This window comes from Schistocerca gregaria, chromosome 5, assembly GCF_023897955.1.
Source record: "Schistocerca gregaria isolate iqSchGreg1 chromosome 5, iqSchGreg1.2, whole genome shotgun sequence".
Taxonomy (NCBI): domain Eukaryota; kingdom Metazoa; phylum Arthropoda; class Insecta; order Orthoptera; family Acrididae; genus Schistocerca; species Schistocerca gregaria.
The window spans coordinates 180,427,247-180,444,757 of NC_064924.1; the positions used below are offsets into that span (position 1 = coordinate 180,427,247).

The 17,511-nt window shown below is 42.9% G+C and overlaps 1 protein-coding gene across 1 annotated transcript in view; it reads right to left on the reverse strand.

Moving 5' to 3' along the window:
• The window catches only part of LOC126272087 (venom dipeptidyl peptidase 4-like), a 1,105,720-nt gene that overhangs the window by 42,948 nt on the left and 1,045,261 nt on the right, over window positions 1-17,511 (reverse strand). Inside the window, exons 3-7 of the mRNA XM_049974650.1 lie at window positions 14,437-14,531; window positions 14,227-14,301; window positions 10,032-10,084; window positions 9,685-9,896; window positions 1,236-1,405 (exon numbers count right to left, since the gene is read on the reverse strand). Of these exons, the coding sequence (XP_049830607.1) occupies window positions 1,236-1,405; window positions 9,685-9,896; window positions 10,032-10,084; window positions 14,227-14,301; window positions 14,437-14,531 (605 nt within the window). The remainder of the gene's footprint in view (window positions 1-1,235; window positions 1,406-9,684; window positions 9,897-10,031; window positions 10,085-14,226; window positions 14,302-14,436; window positions 14,532-17,511) is intronic.

Here is a 17,511-nt window from a genome sequence, read left to right on the forward strand (position 1 = left end):
CTTGGCATACAAGGCAACACCAGCCCCAACATTTCTCCTACATTTTCGGTAAATCAGGATCATTTCAATTTTTTTTTCTGGGTTTGCAACATTCATTGTCCTCTTGCCTGTCTGCTCTCCAAATGATAGGTAGACATGCAGGCAATGAACACTGCACAAGGATTGCACTGTTTAGAGCTGCTACCTGTTCTATGTCTGCATGGTACGTGAGCTCTGTTCGCAATGTATTGCCTGTTACGATACGTCGTAGTTCACTACATGGCCATGGAGGCGCATTGGGTAGTCCTCTGTTCAACATGTCAGAAGAATACAATGTTGCAAATGGGACTTCCAATTAGATGTTTTGAAATACTGGCCTGTACTACCCTCACAGCATAGAGGTGGGGACCCATGTGCCATTGGATATTGAAGAGGCATTGGGTAGCATGTCATAAATTACGATTGTGTACCCATCTCTATTCCTTCAATTACAGTGCCATCTGTGATGAAATGAAGATAATGCTTCATACAAAACGTACATAGATTTTTCCGTACAGTTGCGATCTGCTATAAAAATCGGGATTCCCATTGAATATTTCAAAATTGGCCCCTGCCACTCATGCACAAGGTAGGGCGACAGGTCAAGTGTGGTACATTGGATGTCCCCCACCGAGACAAGCAAATTAGAATTATAGTTTTTTTTATCAACTGTGTAGTTTTTGAGATATTTCAATGTCTCCAGTTAAAATGAAAACCCCATGTATACATAACCTAAAGAGAGCTACCTGGCTTTACACTCACTTCATTATTATGCACACAAGTAAAAGTATGAGAAACTATCCTAGCTATTGTGGCCATTAGTTTCTTTCTTGAGAAGGAAATTGGGATGGGCTGATGTAGGTTAGTGATGTTAGAAAGGAAGTAGATCACTCAGACCCCAGGAGGAAAGGGAGCCATCTGTTATGAGAACTGGGGGAGACAAAGGTGAATGTTATACTATATATAACACACTTGGCACTATAGTCTGCATGTTTCAGTCTATAATATAAGTAATGATAGTGGTGATATCATATAAATGTAATGAAAATATTTGATTATTATGTAAAGCATTAGGAAATTGTCAGCTACCATCATTAGCTTATGGAAAGCTGAAAATGAAAGTTTCAAGAAATGTGCCTCAACATTTCCCAATTAATGACTAATGTTACATTTATGAGATTACAGTAGCTTTGCTGTTTTGAAAAACTGGTAATCACCTTTGGGTATCGTACATTGACGGCTCTTGTGTACTGGAACTCCAGATTTGCAGGAGATCCGTAATATGGAATTGTCATAACACGTGTTAAACTATCATTAAATGTTGCATAAGCCAATTTCTTCCCATCTGGAGAAAACCAGAGTGCTTTATTTGATGCAAGAACTTCCTCTGAAAAAAAAAAAAGAAAGCTTAAATTCAGACACACTCAAGTAATTGCAAATCCAGTTTCAGTAACATTATGTTAATAACAAAAAAAAAAATAAGTTCCCTTTTGGGAACAAAAAGAAACAGCTAAGTAAATGCATATAATCAGTTAAACTAATACTATTTCCTACAACAGAAAAGAGAATGCAATTTTGCTAAAATTGTGCATGTTAAGAATAAAAAGTTTGGTAGCATTTTTAAGAAATGAGATAAATTATTATTTTGGCAATAAAATGCAAGTTACATATGTCTGATTGAAACACATTAAGCAATGGGTATGATTCTAGAGACATTGATTGTTCATTGGCAGTATGATCAAAGTATTAATGTGAGGATCAGAAGTCTACTCAGAGACAAGAACTTTAATTTTTGATGAAACTTCAAGCAATGTAGAATATTCATTTTCTGTTTCTTGCTGACAAACTAGAGCAAAATTCTATACTTCCAACACTGTCCTGTATGAATGTTCACTATTAATATGTGGGGGTAAATCTGTCAGACACACACCCTAAATTTAGGAGACATTTGACAAAATATGTTGTGGCTTTCACCACAGTTTCTGGTAAGTCTACTGAATGAGAGAATGCCTTATGTCTCATTAGTCAAGCAATGGAAAATCAGATCTCAACTTGTAACAGCAAGCAGCTGCTAAAAACAAGATACTGACTCTTGTGCTTTTATGTAACAACATTTGTCACAATGTACAAGTGTCATAGGCAAAACGCCGAAATAGCAAGCTACACCCATAGAAGCTGACTGGGTGAATAGTTCTATCAGAGAGGAACAGAGGGAGCTATCAGATGTGCCAAGGCTTTGCGATTGTGATAACATGGGGTCTGAGATGCTCTAAATAAATGATATATGCTGCTTACACTTCCTTATAGTGTTGCTTCAGAATATATTAAAATGCAATGTGAAGATTTGTGGGCTGTTTGGACATGAATGCACGGTAATGTGAGGGCAGGCATACTCATTGTTGAGGTTCCAGCCAGGGAGGATCACTGTATTGTTACACAAAGCACATTGTGCATCTTCGCATCTGGTCTTGCCATCTAAGAACAAGTTACAGACTTCTTGCAACATTCTGTGTCATCCTGCACCATTGGTCAGAGACTAGTAGCAGCTTAACTGGGGCGTTATTGTCCCAAGCATAGGCTGCTGTTAATACAATAACACAAATACCTTTGTTTGGAGTGGAGCTATAACCAAAAACCATGGACTGCTGACGAATGCTGCCACATTGTGTTCAGCAATGAACTGAAGTTTGGCACTACCCCAGATGACCATTGTTGTTGGGAGAGGTCCAATTCTTCCAATGTTTTTTGGGAGGCATAGCATTATTACCACTAGCATCATGCTGTGGGGAGTCATCGAGTATGACTTCAGGTCGCTGCACAAGTTCCGGTAGTGACTGCAAATTCTGATAACACAACATAGGTCATGAAAATCCTGTGTCCTCATGTCTTACTTCTCAATCAACAGTATTGTGGTACTATTTTTCAACAGGACAGTGCTCATCAGCACAAGGCATGCATCTATATGAACTGTGTGCATGGTCACAGACTGGATACTGTTGCCAGCCAGTTTACAGCAGGAAATGATACAATGGCTTTATGATGCCTTTCTCAACTGAATCAAATCATGCACTAAGTCGGAGGACATGTGATATCATACTGATAAACAGATACATACTGTCAAGTTCTTTTAAAAGGTGACTTGATTTTGTAATCATTGCAAGAACACCACACACCTTCTGAACCTGTGAAGTTTCATGCTGGATGCTTCACTATTTTTTTATTTTTATTTAATGCAGTGCACAGTTCCTTAAGTTGCCATGTGGTAACTTAAACAATTAAGTGCAAGAGAGACAGTCGTCAAATTAGAATTTTTAGTGTTGTTTGTGGCAGGATGCAACAATAAATGTGGATTGTCTGAGTTTTACTGATTCCAGCAGACACACAGATTTTCTGCCTCTTTTTAAAATATAAGTATCAAAATGCCAGTTTATATTAAAAACAAAGATTCCAAGACTTACCAAGCGGGAAAGCGCCGGCAGACAGGCACATGAACAAAACACACAAACACACACACAGAATTACGAGCTTTCGCAACTGGCAGTTGCTTCGTCAGGAAAGAGGGAAGGAGAGGGAAAAATGAAAGGATGTGGGTTTTAAGGGAGAGGGTAAGGAGTCATTCCAATCCCGGGAGCGGAAAGACTTCCCTTAGGGGAAAAAAAGGACAGGTGGACACTCGCACACACACACACATATCCATCCGCACATACACAGACACAAGCACACATATTTAAAGGCAAAGAGTTAAGGGCAGAGATGTCAGTCGAGGCGGAAGTACAGAGGCAAAGAAGTTGTTGAAAGACAGGTGAGGTATGAGCGGCGGCAACTTGAAATTAGCGGAGGTTGAGGCCTGGCGGATATCGAGAAGAGAGGATATACTGAAGGGCGAGTTCCCATCTCCGGAGTTCGGATAGGTTGGTGTTGGTGGGAAGTATCCAGATAACTCGGACGGTGTAACACTGTGCCAAGATGTGCTGGCCGTGCATCAAGGCATGTTTAGCCACAGGGTGATCCTCATTACCAACAAACACTGTCTGCCTGTGTCCATTCATGCGAATGGACAGTTTGTTGCTGGTCATTCCCACATAGAAAGCATCACAGTGCAGGCAGGTCAGTTGGTAAATCACGTGGGTGCTTTCACATGTGGCTCTCCCTTTGATCGTGTACACCTTCCGGGTTACAGGACTGGAGTAGGTGGTGGTGGGAGGGTGCATAGGACAGGTTTTACACCGGGGGCGGTTGCAAGGGTAGGAGCCAGAGGGTAGGGGAGGTGGTTTGGGGATTTCATAGGGATGAACCAAGAGGTTACGAAGGTTAGGTGGACGGCGGAAAGACACTCTTGGTGGAGTGGGGAGGATTTCATGAAGGATGGATCTCATTTCGGGGCAGGATTTTAGGAAGTCGTATCCCTGCTGGAGAGCCACATTCAAGGTCTGATCCAGTCCCGGGAAGTATTCTGTTACAAGTGGGGCACTTTTGGGGTTCTTCTGTGAGAGGTTCTGGGTTTGAGGGGATGAGGAAGTGGCTCTGGTTATCTGCTTCTGTACCAGGTTGGGAGGGTAGTTGCGGGATGCAGAAGCTGTTTTCAGGTTGTTGGTGTAATGGTCGAGGGATTCAGGACTGGAGCAGATTCGTTTGCCACGAAGGCCTAGGCTGTAGGGAAGGGACCGTTTGATATGGAATGGGTGGCAGCTGTCATAATGGAGGTACTGTTGCTTGTTGGTGGGTTTGATGTGGACGGATGTGTGCAGCTGGCCATTGGACAGATGGAGGTCAACATCTAGGAAAGTGGCATGGGATTTGGAGTAGGACCAGGTGAATCTGATGGAACCAAAGGAGTTGAGGTTGGAGAGGAAATTCTGGAGTTGTTCTTCACTGTGAGTCCAGATCATGAAGATGTCATCAATAAATCTGTACCAAACTTTGGGTTGGCAGGCTTGGGTAACCAAGAAGGCTTCCTCTAAGCGACCCATAAACAGGATGGCATACGAGGGGGCCATCCTGGTACCCATGGCTGTTCCCTTTAATTGTTGGTATGTCTGGCCTTCAAAAGTGAAGAAGTTGTGGGTCAGGATGAAGCTGGCTAAGGTGACGAGGAAAGAGGTTTTAGGTAGGGTGGCAGGTGATCGGCGTGAAAGGAAGTGCTCCATTGCAGCGAGGCCCTGGACGTGCGGGATATTTGTGTATAGGGAAGTGGCATCAATGGTTACCAGGATGGTTTCTGGGGGTAACAGACTGGGTACGGATTCCAGGCGTTCGAGAAAGTGGTTGGTGTCTTTGATGAAGGATGGGAGACTGCATGTAATGGGTTGAAGGTGTTGATCTACGTAGGCAGAGATACGTTCTGTGGGGGCTTGGTAACCAGCTACAATGGGGCGGCCAGGATGTTTGGGTTTGTGAATTTTAGGAAGTAGGTAGAAGGTAGGAGTGCGAGGTGACGGTGGGGTGAGGAGTTTGATGGAGTCAGGTGAAAGGTTTTGTAGGGGGCCTAAGGTTCTGAGGATTCCTTGAAGCTCCGCCTGGACATCAGGAATGGGATTACTTCGGCAAACTTTGTATGTAGAGTTGTCTGAAAGCTGACGCAGTCCCTCAGCCACATACTCCCGACGATCAAGTACCACAGTCGTGGAACCCTTGTCGGCCGGAAGAATGATGATGGATCGGTCAGCTTTCAGATCACGGATAGCCTGGGATTCGGCTGTGGTGATGTTGGGAGTAGGATTAAGGTTTTTCAAGAAAGATTGAGAGGCAAGGCTGGAAGTAAGAAATTCCTGGAAGGTTTGGAGAGGGTGATTTTGAGGAAGAGGAGGTGGGTCCCGCTGTGATGGAGGACGGAACTGTTGCAGGCAGGGTTCAATTTGGATAGTGTCTTGGGGAGTTGGATCATTAGGAGTGGGATCAGGATTGTTTTTCTTCGTGGCAAAGTGATATTTCCAGCAGAGACTACGAGTGTAGGACAGTAAATCCTTGACAAGGGCAGTTTGGTTGAACCTGGGAGTGGGGCTGAAGGTGAGGCCTTTGGATAGGACAGAGGTTTCGGATTGGGAGAGGGGTTTGGAGGAAAGGTTAACTACTGAATTGGGGTGTTGTGGTTCCAGATTGTGTTGACTAGAATTTTGAGGTGTTGGGGGGAGTGGAGCTGGAAGTGGGAGATTGAGTAGATGGGAGAGACTGGGTCTGTGTGCAATGAGAGGAGGTTGAGGTTTGTTGGAAAGGTTGTGGAGGGTGAGTGAGTTGCCTTTCCGGAGGTGGGAAACCAGGAGATTGGATAGTTTTTTGAGGTGGAGGGTGGCATGTTGTTCTAATTTGCGGTTGGCCTGTAGGAGGATGCTATGTACAGCCGGTGTGGATGTGGGAGAGGAAAGATTGAGGACATTGATTTGGGATAGGAGTTGACGGGTGTGTTCATTGGCCGAGTCGATGTATAGGTGAAGGATTAGGCGGGTGAGGGCTATGGATTGTGCTGTTTGGAACTGGTATAAGGACTGATGGAAAGAAGGATTGCAGCCTTCCAGGAATTTCTCACTTCCAGCCTTGCCTCTCAATCTTTCTTGAAAAACCTTAATCCTACTCCCAACATCACCACAGCCGAATCCCAGGCTATCCGTGATCTGAAAGCTGACCGATCCATCATCATTCTTCCGGCCGACAAGGGTTCCACGACTGTGGTACTTGATCGTCGGGAGTATGTGGCTGAGGGACTGCGTCAGCTTTCAGACAACTCTACATACAAAGTTTGCCGAAGTAATCCCATTCCTGATGTCCAGGCGGAGCTTCAAGGAATCCTCAGAACCTTAGGCCCCCTACAAAACCTTTCACCTGACTCCATCAAACTCCTCACCCCACCGTCACCTCGCACTCCTACCTTCTACCTACTTCCTAAAATTCACAAACCCAAACATCCTGGCCGCCCCATTGTAGCTGGTTACCAAGCCCCCACAGAACGTATCTCTGCCTACGTAGATCAACACCTTCAACCCATTACATGCAGTCTCCCATCCTTCATCAAAGACACCAACCACTTTCTCGAACGCCTGGAATCCGTACCCAGTCTGTTACCCCCAGAAACCATCCTGGTAACCATTGATGCCACTTCCCTATACACAAATATCCCGCACGTCCAGGGCCTCGCTGCAATGGAGCACTTCCTTTCACGCCGATCACCTGCCACCCTACCTAAAACCTCTTTCCTCGTCACCTTAGCCAGCTTCATCCTGACCCACAACTTCTTCACTTTTGAAGGCCAGACATACCAACAATTAAAGGGAACAGCCATGGGTACCAGGATGGCCCCCTCGTATGCCATCCTGTTTATGGGTCGCTTAGAGGAAGCCTTCTTGGTTACCCAAGCCTGCCAACCCAAAGTTTGGTACAGATTTATTGATGACATCTTCATGATCTGGACTCACAGTGAAGAACAACTCCAGAATTTCCTCTCCAACCTCAACTCCTTTGGTTCCATCAGATTCACCTGGTCCTACTCCAAATCCCATGCCACTTTCCTAGATGTTGACCTCCATCTGTCCAATGGCCAGCTGCACACATCCGTCCACATCAAACCCACCAACAAGCAACAGTACCTCCATTATGACAGCTGCCACCCATTCCATATCAAACGGTCCCTTCCCTACAGCCTAGGCCTTCGTGGCAAACGAATCTGCTCCAGTCCTGAATCCCTCGACCATTACACCAACAACCTGAAAACAGCTTCTGCATCCCGCAACTACCCTCCCAACCTGGTACAGAAGCAGATAACCAGAGCCACTTCCTCATCCCCTCAAACCCAGAACCTCTCACAGAAGAACCCCAAAAGTGCCCCACTTGTAACAGAATACTTCCCGGGACTGGATCAGACCTTGAATGTGGCTCTCCAGCAGGGATACGACTTCCTAAAATCCTGCCCCGAAATGAGATCCATCCTTCATGAAATCCTCCCCACTCCACCAAGAGTGTCTTTCCGCCGTCCACCTAACCTTCGTAACCTCTTGGTTCATCCCTATGAAATCCCCAAACCACCTCCCCTACCCTCTGGCTCCTACCCTTGCAACCGCCCCCGGTGTAAAACCTGTCCTATGCACCCTCCCACCACCACCTACTCCAGTCCTGTAACCCGGAAGGTGTACACGATCAAAGGGAGAGCCACATGTGAAAGCACCCACGTGATTTACCAACTGACCTGCCTGCACTGTGATGCTTTCTATGTGGGAATGACCAGCAACAAACTGTCCATTCGCATGAATGGACACAGGCAGACAGTGTTTGTTGGTAATGAGGATCACCCTGTGGCTAAACATGCCTTGATGCACGGCCAGCACATCTTGGCACAGTGTTACACCGTCCGAGTTATCTGGATACTTCCCACCAACACCAACCTATCCGAACTCCGGAGATGGGAACTCGCCCTTCAGTATATCCTCTCTTCTCGATATCCGCCAGGCCTCAACCTCCGCTAATTTCAAGTTGCCGCCGCTCATACCTCACCTGTCTTTCAACAACTTCTTTGCCTCTGTACTTCCGCCTCGACTGACATCTCTGCCCTTAACTCTTTGCCTTTAAATATGTGTGCTTGTGTCTGTGTATGTGCGGATGGATATGTGTGTGTGTGTGCGAGTGTCCACCTGTCCTTTTTTTCCCCTAAGGGAAGTCTTTCCGCTCCCGGGATTGGAATGACTCCTTACCCTCTCCCTTAAAACCCACATCCTTTCATTTTTCCCTCTCCTTCCCTCTTTCCTGACGAAGCAACTGCCAGTTGCGAAAGCTCGTAATTCTGTGTGTGTGTTTGTGTGTTTTGTTCATGTGCCTGTCTGCCGGCGCTTTCCCGCTTGGTAAGTCTTGGAATCTTTGTTTTTAATATATTTTTCCCATGTGGAAGTTTCTTTCTGTTTTATTTACATCGTCATTAAAATGTCAGTTTAGTTTTATTAAATAGTGTCAAGTACAGCTTTGAAAATAAGAAGTGTGTTGCTACATAACTTACAAAAGGAAAAGTTTTGTGTGATTATATAGATTTTAATGAGCAAACTAGGGTATTTGAATCCCTTTTTGCACACAGTTTTACTGAGCTTTATTATGAATATTTTTTGTGAGAAAAGATGATTTTTCTTAGAAGTTCTCATAACAGTCAGAATTATTGGGGAAATTTATGCTCTTTTTGTGACTTTGTATACATGCTGCTTGCTTCATTACACCTCAGTGGTTGGGTAATTATTTTAAGAAATTATTTAAGTGGATCAACACAGTTGATATTGCTGAAGTTGATGTACGAATGGATCTTCCTAACAAGCAAAATGCACGAAAGCTATCTTAGACAGAACACACAAGTAATACTCTGTTGCATGTCTGTAGTCATCTTCTTATGCTGATTCTCCATGGGGACCATAAACAAGATGGCAGCCATATGCATTAGCATGAAGTGTGGTAGAATTCTGTCACTTAGGTGTAATTTTGTAGGTGGTCTATTCTGCCAAACACATTGTTTTATTCCTTCTTTTTCTTTTGTGGATACTATTTGTCTATTTCCATCTGAAAATATTTATCATATCTGATTCTGACATCTGCTTCATGAAAGATTAACTCTATTTGAGTATTTGCACCTAAGAATATCAGTTGCTGCATAATAAAACATTTCCAACATTGGTGTGCCAATAAAAGCTAGATTATCTTCCTTACCTTCATATACCCAGTCTGGTGTACCATGATAAATTGAACCAAAGCTACCTGTGGTGGTAAGCTTAAACTCTCTAGCAAGTTCAGCTGTTGGACGGTAATATATGTTATTGTGGTAAACATACACAAGTGCATTTCCAATGGGTGCCCACACAACAAGCTGCAACACCTTGTTGTCTAATAGTCCCTCACTATTTACCAGAGGCATTTTTGTTCTGCAACAGAGAGGGAGAAACTTGAGAGAAGAAAACATTTGTATGAAAAATTTTACATGTGAGCAAAATGGTTAATTACTACTTAGTAAACTTCCATCAAACAGCAATTCAGCAGTGCCTGTTTTATAAACTTACTTCTTCTCTATGTTGATGATTTCATACTGGGCCAGGTAGGTATGTCTGAATAGCTGAAAGCATAATAGATGATAAAATAAACATTTTTAAGTAGAAAAATGGAATATTTACATAGAAAAGGAATAACAGTTATTTTTGGTATCAGTGTAATTTTAAAAAAATGAAATACTTTTCACTTTTATATATATTTTGAAAAATGAAGATGCTGTGACTTACCAAACGAGAAAGTGCTGGTAGATAGACACAATAAAAAAGCTTGAAATTTGTGTGTGTGTTTGTATGTTTTTTATTGTGTCTATCTACCAGCGCTTTCTTGTTTGGTAAGTCACAGCATCTTTATTTTTTAGATATATTTTTCCCATGTGGAATGTTTCCAAAACAAAGATTCCAAGACTTACCAAGCACAAAAGCGCCGGCAGACAGGCACAATGAACAAAACACACAAACACACACACACAGAATTACTAGCTTTCGCAACCGATGGTTGCTTCTTCAGGAAGGAGAGGGAAAGACGAAAGGATGTGGGTTTTAAGGGAGAGGGTAAGGAGTCATTCCAATCCCGGGAGCGGAAAGACTTCCCTTAGGGGAAAAAAAAGGACAGGTGTACACTCGCGCGCACACACACACACAAACACACACACACACATATCCATCTGCACATACACAGACACAAGCAGACATATTTAAAGGCAAAGAGTTAAGGGCAGAGACGTCAGTCGAGGCGGAAGTACAGAGGCAAAGAAGTTGTTGAAAGACAGGTGAGGTATGAGCGGCGGCAACTTGAAATTAGCGGAGGTTGAGGCCTGGTGGATATCGAGAAGAGAGGATATACTGAAGGGCGAGTTCCCATCTCCGGAGTTCGGATAGGTTGGTGTTGGTGGGAAGTATCCAGATAACTTGGACGGTGTAACACTGTGCCAAGATGTGCTGGCCGTGCATCAAGGCATGTTTAGCCACAGGGTGATCTTCATTACCAACAAACACTGTCTGCCTGTGTCCATTCATGCGAATGGACAGTTTGTTGCTGGTCATTCCCACATAGAAAGCGTCACAGTGCAGGCAGGTCAGTTGGTAAATCACGTGGGTGCTTTCACACGTGGCTCTCCCTTTGATCATGTACACCTTCCGGGTTACAGGACTGGAGTAGGTGGTGGTGGGAGGGTGCATAGGACAGGTTTTACACCGGGGGCAGTTGCAAGGGTAGGAGCCAGAGGGTAGGGAAGGTGGTTTGGGGACTTCATAGGGATGAACCAAGAGGTTACGAAGGTTAGGTGGATGGCGGAAAGACACTCTTGGTGGAGTGGGGAGGATTTCATGAAGGATGGATCTCATTTCGGGGCAGGATTTTAGGAAGTCGTATCCCTGCTGGAGAGCCACATTCAAGGTCTGATCCAGTCCCGGGAAGTATTCTGTCACAAGTGGGGCACTTTTGGGGTTCTTCTGTGAGAGGTTCTGGGTTTGAGGGGATGAGGAAGTGGCTCTGGTTATCTGCTTCTGTACCAGGTTGGGAGGGTAGTTGCGGGATGCAAAAGCTGTTTTCAGGTTGTTGGTGTAATGGTCGAGGGATTCAGGACTGGAGCAGATTCATTTGCCACGAAGGCCTAGGCTGTAGGGAAGGGACCGTTTGATATGGAATGGGTGGCAGCTGTCATAATCGAGGTACTGTTGCTTGTTGGTGGGTTTGATGTGGACGGATGTGTGAAGCTGGCCATTGGACAGATGGAGGTCAACGTCTAGGAAAGTGGCATGGGATTTGGAGTAGGACCAGGTGAATCTGATGGAACCGAAGGAGTTGAGGTTGGAGAGGAAATTCTGGAGTTGTTCTTCACTGTGAGTCCAGATCATGAAGATGTCATCAATAAATCTGTACCAAACTTTGGGTTGGCAGATTTGGGTAACCAAGAAGGCTTCCTCTAAGCGGCCCATAAATAGGTTGGCATACGAGGGGGCCATCTTGGTACCCTTAGCTGTTCCCTTTAATTGTTGGTATGTCTAGCCTTCAAAAGTGAAGAAGTTGTGGGTCAGGATGAAGCTGGCTAAGGTGACGAGGAAAGAGGTTTTAGGTAGGGTGGCAGGTGATCGGCGTGAAAGGAAGTGCTCCATTGTAGCGAGGCCCTGGACGTGTGGGATATTCGTGTATAGGGAAGTAGCATCAATGGTTACAAGGATGGTTTCCAGGGGTAACAGACTGGGTACGGCTTCCAGGCGTTCGAGAAAGTGGTTGGTGTCTTTGATGAAGGATGGGAGACTGCATGTAATGGGTTGAAGGTGTTGATCTACGTAGGCAGAGATACGTTCTGTGGGGGCTTGGTAACTAGCTACAATGGGGCGGCCAGGATGTTTGGGTTTGTGAATTTTAGGAAGTAGGTAGAAGGTAGGAGTGCGAGGTGTCGGTGGGGTCAGGAGTTTGATAGAGTCAGGTGAAAGGTTTTGTAGGGGGCCTAAGGTTCTGAGGATTCCTTGAAGCTCCACCTGGACATCAGGAATGGGATTACCTTGGCAAACTTTGTATGTAGAGTTGTCTGAAAGCTGACGCAGTCCCTCAGCCACATACTCCCGACGATCAAGTACCACGGTCGTGGAACCCTTGTCAGCCGGAAGAATGATGATGGATCGGTCAGCTTTCAGATCACGGATAGCCTGGGATTCGGCTGTGGTGATGTTGGGAGTAGGATTAAGGTTTTTCAAGAAAGATTGAGAGGCAAGGCTGGAAGTGAGAAATTCCTGGAAGGTTTGGAGAGGGTGATTTTGAGGAAGAGGAGGTGGGTCCCGCTGTGATGGAGGACGGAACTGTTGCGGGCAGGGTTCAATTTGGATAGTGTCCTGGGGAGTTGGATCATTAGGTGTGGGATCAGGATTATTTTTCTTCATGGCAAAGTGATATTTCCAGCACAGAGTACGAGTGTAGGACAGTAAATCTTTGACAAGGGCAGTTTGGTTGAACCCAGAACCTCTCACAGAAGAACCCCAAAAGTGCCCCACTTGTGACAGAATACTTCCCGGAAATGGATCAGACCTTGAATGTGGCTTTCCAGCCGGGATACGACTTCCTAAAATCCTGCCCCGAAATGAGATCCATCCTTCATGAAATCCCCCCCACTCCACCAAGAGTGTCTTTCCGCCATCCACCTAACCTTCGTAACCTCTTGGTTCATCCCTATGAAGTCCCCAAACCACCTTCCCTACCCTCTGGCTCCTACCCTTGCAACCGCCCCCGGTGTAAAACCTGTCCTATGCACCCTCCCACCACCACCTACTCCAGTCCTGTAAACCCGGAAGGTGTACACGATCAAAGGGAGAGCCACGTGTGAAAGCACCCACGTGATTTACCAACTGACCTGCCTGCACTGTGACGCTTTCTATGTGGGAATGACCAGCAACAAACTGTCCATTCGCAAGAATGGACACAGGTAGACAGTGTTTGTTGGTAATGAGGATCACCCTGTGGCTAAACATGCCTTGGTGCACGGCCAGCACATCTTGGCACAGTGTTACACCGTCCGAGTTATCTGGATACTTCCCACCAACACCAACCTATCCGAACTCCGGAGATGGGAACTTACCCTTCAATATATCCTCTCTTCTCGTTATCCACCAGGCCTCACTCTCCGCTAATTTCAAGTTGCCGCCACTCATACCTCACCTGTCTTTCAACAACATCTTTGCCTCCACACTTCCGCCTCGACTTACATCTCTGCTCTTACTCTTTGCTTTTAAATATGTGTGCTTGTGTCTGTGTATGTATGGATGGATATATGTGTGTGTGTGTGTGTGTGTGTGTGTGTGTGTGTGTGTGTGTGTGTGTGTGCGCGTGCGCACGCGAGTATTTACCTATCCTTTTTTCCCCCTAAGGTAAGTCTTTCCGCTTCCGGGATTGGAATGACTCCTTACCCTCTCCCTTAAAACCCACATCCTTTCGTATTTCCCTCTCCTTCCTGAAGAAGCAACCATCGGTTGCGAAAGCTAGTAATTCTGTGTGTGTGTTTGTGTGTTTTGTTCATTGTGCCTGTCTGCCGGTGCTTTCCCGCTTGGTAGGTCTTGGAATCTTTGTTTTTAATATATTTTTCCCATGTGGGAGTTTCTTTCTAGACTTATCTTGAAAGTATCATGGTATCAATAAGTTGATTTTCTGAAGAATGTTTCAAAATTGTAAAAGTATCTAAATGTAAATAGCAAAAAAGGATGGTATTGTTACCTTTGAATGGTTGCTGGAAATTAAAAGATATTTCTGATCCTCAGACAATTCAAGCTGCAATGTTGGGTACTGCACCTGCAACCAAAAATTACTTGCATGAAGCTTTGAATGTATTGCGATGACTGACTGCATACTTTTCCACAAACATCCAGTGTTGTCTTTTACATCACAAATGTAGAAATATAAACTTCAACATAAATTTATACTTACTGCAAAATTGTCCCCAAGTAGTTCAGTCTTCTTTTGCTTTGCAACATCAAAAATAATTATCTGTCCCAGTGGGTCTTTGTATAACAGTTCACTGTCTAAAACAAAAATAGGCATCAAATATAAGTCATTGTTTTTGTTTTGCAAATGGGTATGAATTTTCTTATTTAGTATGTGAAGCAACAATTATTAAACACTGTAACTACTTGTTTTCTCTGTTTATATGAAACTTCTGCTCTCAAATTACTTGAATACTATACATAAAACTGTAAAGCTTAGTCATAAAACATTTCTGCATTTTTCACAGTAAATAAACTTCTGGGGCTGACTCAGGTTACATTATCATGTGGAGAGTGACAATGAAATATTGCCTAATTTTGTACTTTGTACATAATACTGTATGTTTAATAAGTTTTTTTCTTGTAATGTTGTAGTATTTACATTAGAGACAGAACCTAGTGCTGAGAACGCTGTGGTAGGAATGGACAATGACCTTTCAGAGAAAGTTTCACAGTATTACAGAAATATTATGTTTCACCAATGGGTAATTGAACCTGAAATTATTCTATCCTTCATTACATGTACAATGTTTTATAGTTACCCCTTCTTGATGAATATGACAACATAATGGTATTTTAACTGCTAGTAAGTTTTCACCAAGAAACTAGTTTCTGATACAAAAAGTAATTAACACTCATACATATATATCTGATTAAGAAAGCCCGTTTGTTGGGTAGCTGGGGGATCAGAAATTCACCACTCATAGATCTTTAATCACCTTTAATCACACTACGGAAAAAGAAATATTTTTAGCAAAATTCCTTGTAGCCTCCCGAAGCATTATCACGCTGATCACCAAACAAACAGTAATCTTGTCCATGTTTATGCTACTCTTTCTTCTGATACGATGCCCCAGGTGTCACACCCATGCAAAAACCTAGATGCAAGTTGTAGCCTATCTATTTGCCAACCACATACAGTTCCAGTTTTGTAAACAGCATGTTCTATCCCAACACTTGTGAAAAATATCATGTCTGTGTATCATGTTTGAAACTGCTACACATCTTTCAATGTGGGAATGACCACTATTTAGTTACCGATTCATAAGGAATGTCATAAAACAGTGACAGTAACATGTTTTACCATTCAGTTGCAAAGTATGCTACTTGGGTCAGTTTTGTCACTAGGAACAGCTGTATCACAACTTATTTGTTTGAGACCCATCAAGCAACTAGGCACAGTGGTTAATGACAATGAACTCATACACTAGAGAAACAGAGTTTTAATCACATAATGACCAAACCTGCTTTTGTTTCTGTTGCTTACCTAGCTTATGTGAATGCTGGGATGGGTCTTGCCTCAAGACCACAGTAGGTATCCTCCCCAATTGGGGTCCACAACCCTACAAAGTTATTACATGAAGTATTTGTTCAATTGACTTATACTAATAAGAATTAAGGACTCATTAAGTGAATGATGCCTAGTCATCACCTGTGCATAAGTTTGCTGCACAGACTGAGTGCAAAAGTGTTCAGTGCTAAATTAAACTAAGAATATGTGTGGGAAGCTCATGTATTTGGACACTGTGTGGATATTCCTGATATATAATCCATACTGATAAATTTAAAAAATTCATATATTCAGAGAATGACAAAAGCTGATGCTGAATGCCATAACTGCATGAACAGATGGCAGTTAAGCAATTTGAAATACCAGTGTATTAATGAAAAGACTATTTCAAATATAGAAATATGTCACAAACACTTGTATTAAGTTTCCATTAATTCCTTACATCATGTGGATCAAATGTTGTGATGGTTCTTTCAGCAAAACCATAGTGTATTCTTTTCCCTCATTCTCATCTAACCCAAAATAGAGTTACATATCTAACAACCTCGCATTCATTATATGTTAAACTTTAAGCCTGATAGACATTTCGTGAAAGTTAACACAAGCATAAATAACATAAAATTTTACTATTGCCATTTGTAATCCGTGAATTCTAAGTTACATTAGTAATTAAAAATACTGTAAGCAAAACTTAAGAAAATTATGTACACTTTTATTGCACATTCAATAATGCTGAGATACAAGGATTCTTTACTATGAAGTAAAACAGTATTCATTAAATCTTGTAAGACAGTACATGATAATGTTGATAGATATCCTGTCTGTTTCTAATATAGCTTCTACAATCAATACCCTTATGCAGTCCACTAAACAATCTAAGTACAACATTTTGGTACTGCAGAGCACATGTTATCAGGATAAAATAAGAGTGATTATCTGTATGCGCAATAATGCTGAGATACAAGGATTCTTTACTATGAAGTAAAACAGTATTCATTAAATCTTGTAAGACAGTACATGATAATGTTGATAGATATCCTGTCTGTTTCTAATATAGCTTCTACAATCAATACCCTTATGCAGTCCACTAAACAATCTAAGTACAACATTTTGGTACTGCAGAGCACATGTTATCAGGATAAAATAAGAGTGATTATCTGTATGCAATAGATTTATTTTGTGTATATGTATGTGCTACCATTGTAGGATAATCCACATTCTGTGTTCATTGAATTTCACTCATTCTACAGCTTCTCCATCTTGAGAGTCATAAAATACAGTGTGACAGTGTGTGTGTGCGGGGAGGGGGGGGCACATGTGTGTGTGTGATAAATAAATTGGGAATGTCCTTCAAAAAATGCATTCCAGTGTTGGAAATTATGCAGACTTCCTCAACTGAAAATAAAATTCCAGAGAACATAATGCATGCAAAAATTTACAGCAAGGCATGCTGCATAAACATGCTGTTTTCTTCGTGATCGTACATTAACAACTATCCATTCAGCAGTTTTCCATTTGAATTGTATAGTATTTCAATTAGCAGCATGATGTAATCAAAATATGAGGTATATTTTGGCAACTGAAGACTCACTCATTTTTTATGCATGTATACATAGAAGCATATTTTCCTGCATTATCTCACTGCTTAGTATAAACTGACATCTTCTCAATGTTTGCCTTAAAATAAGTAACAACATAAAGTAAGACATAGCTATGACTGAAAACAAA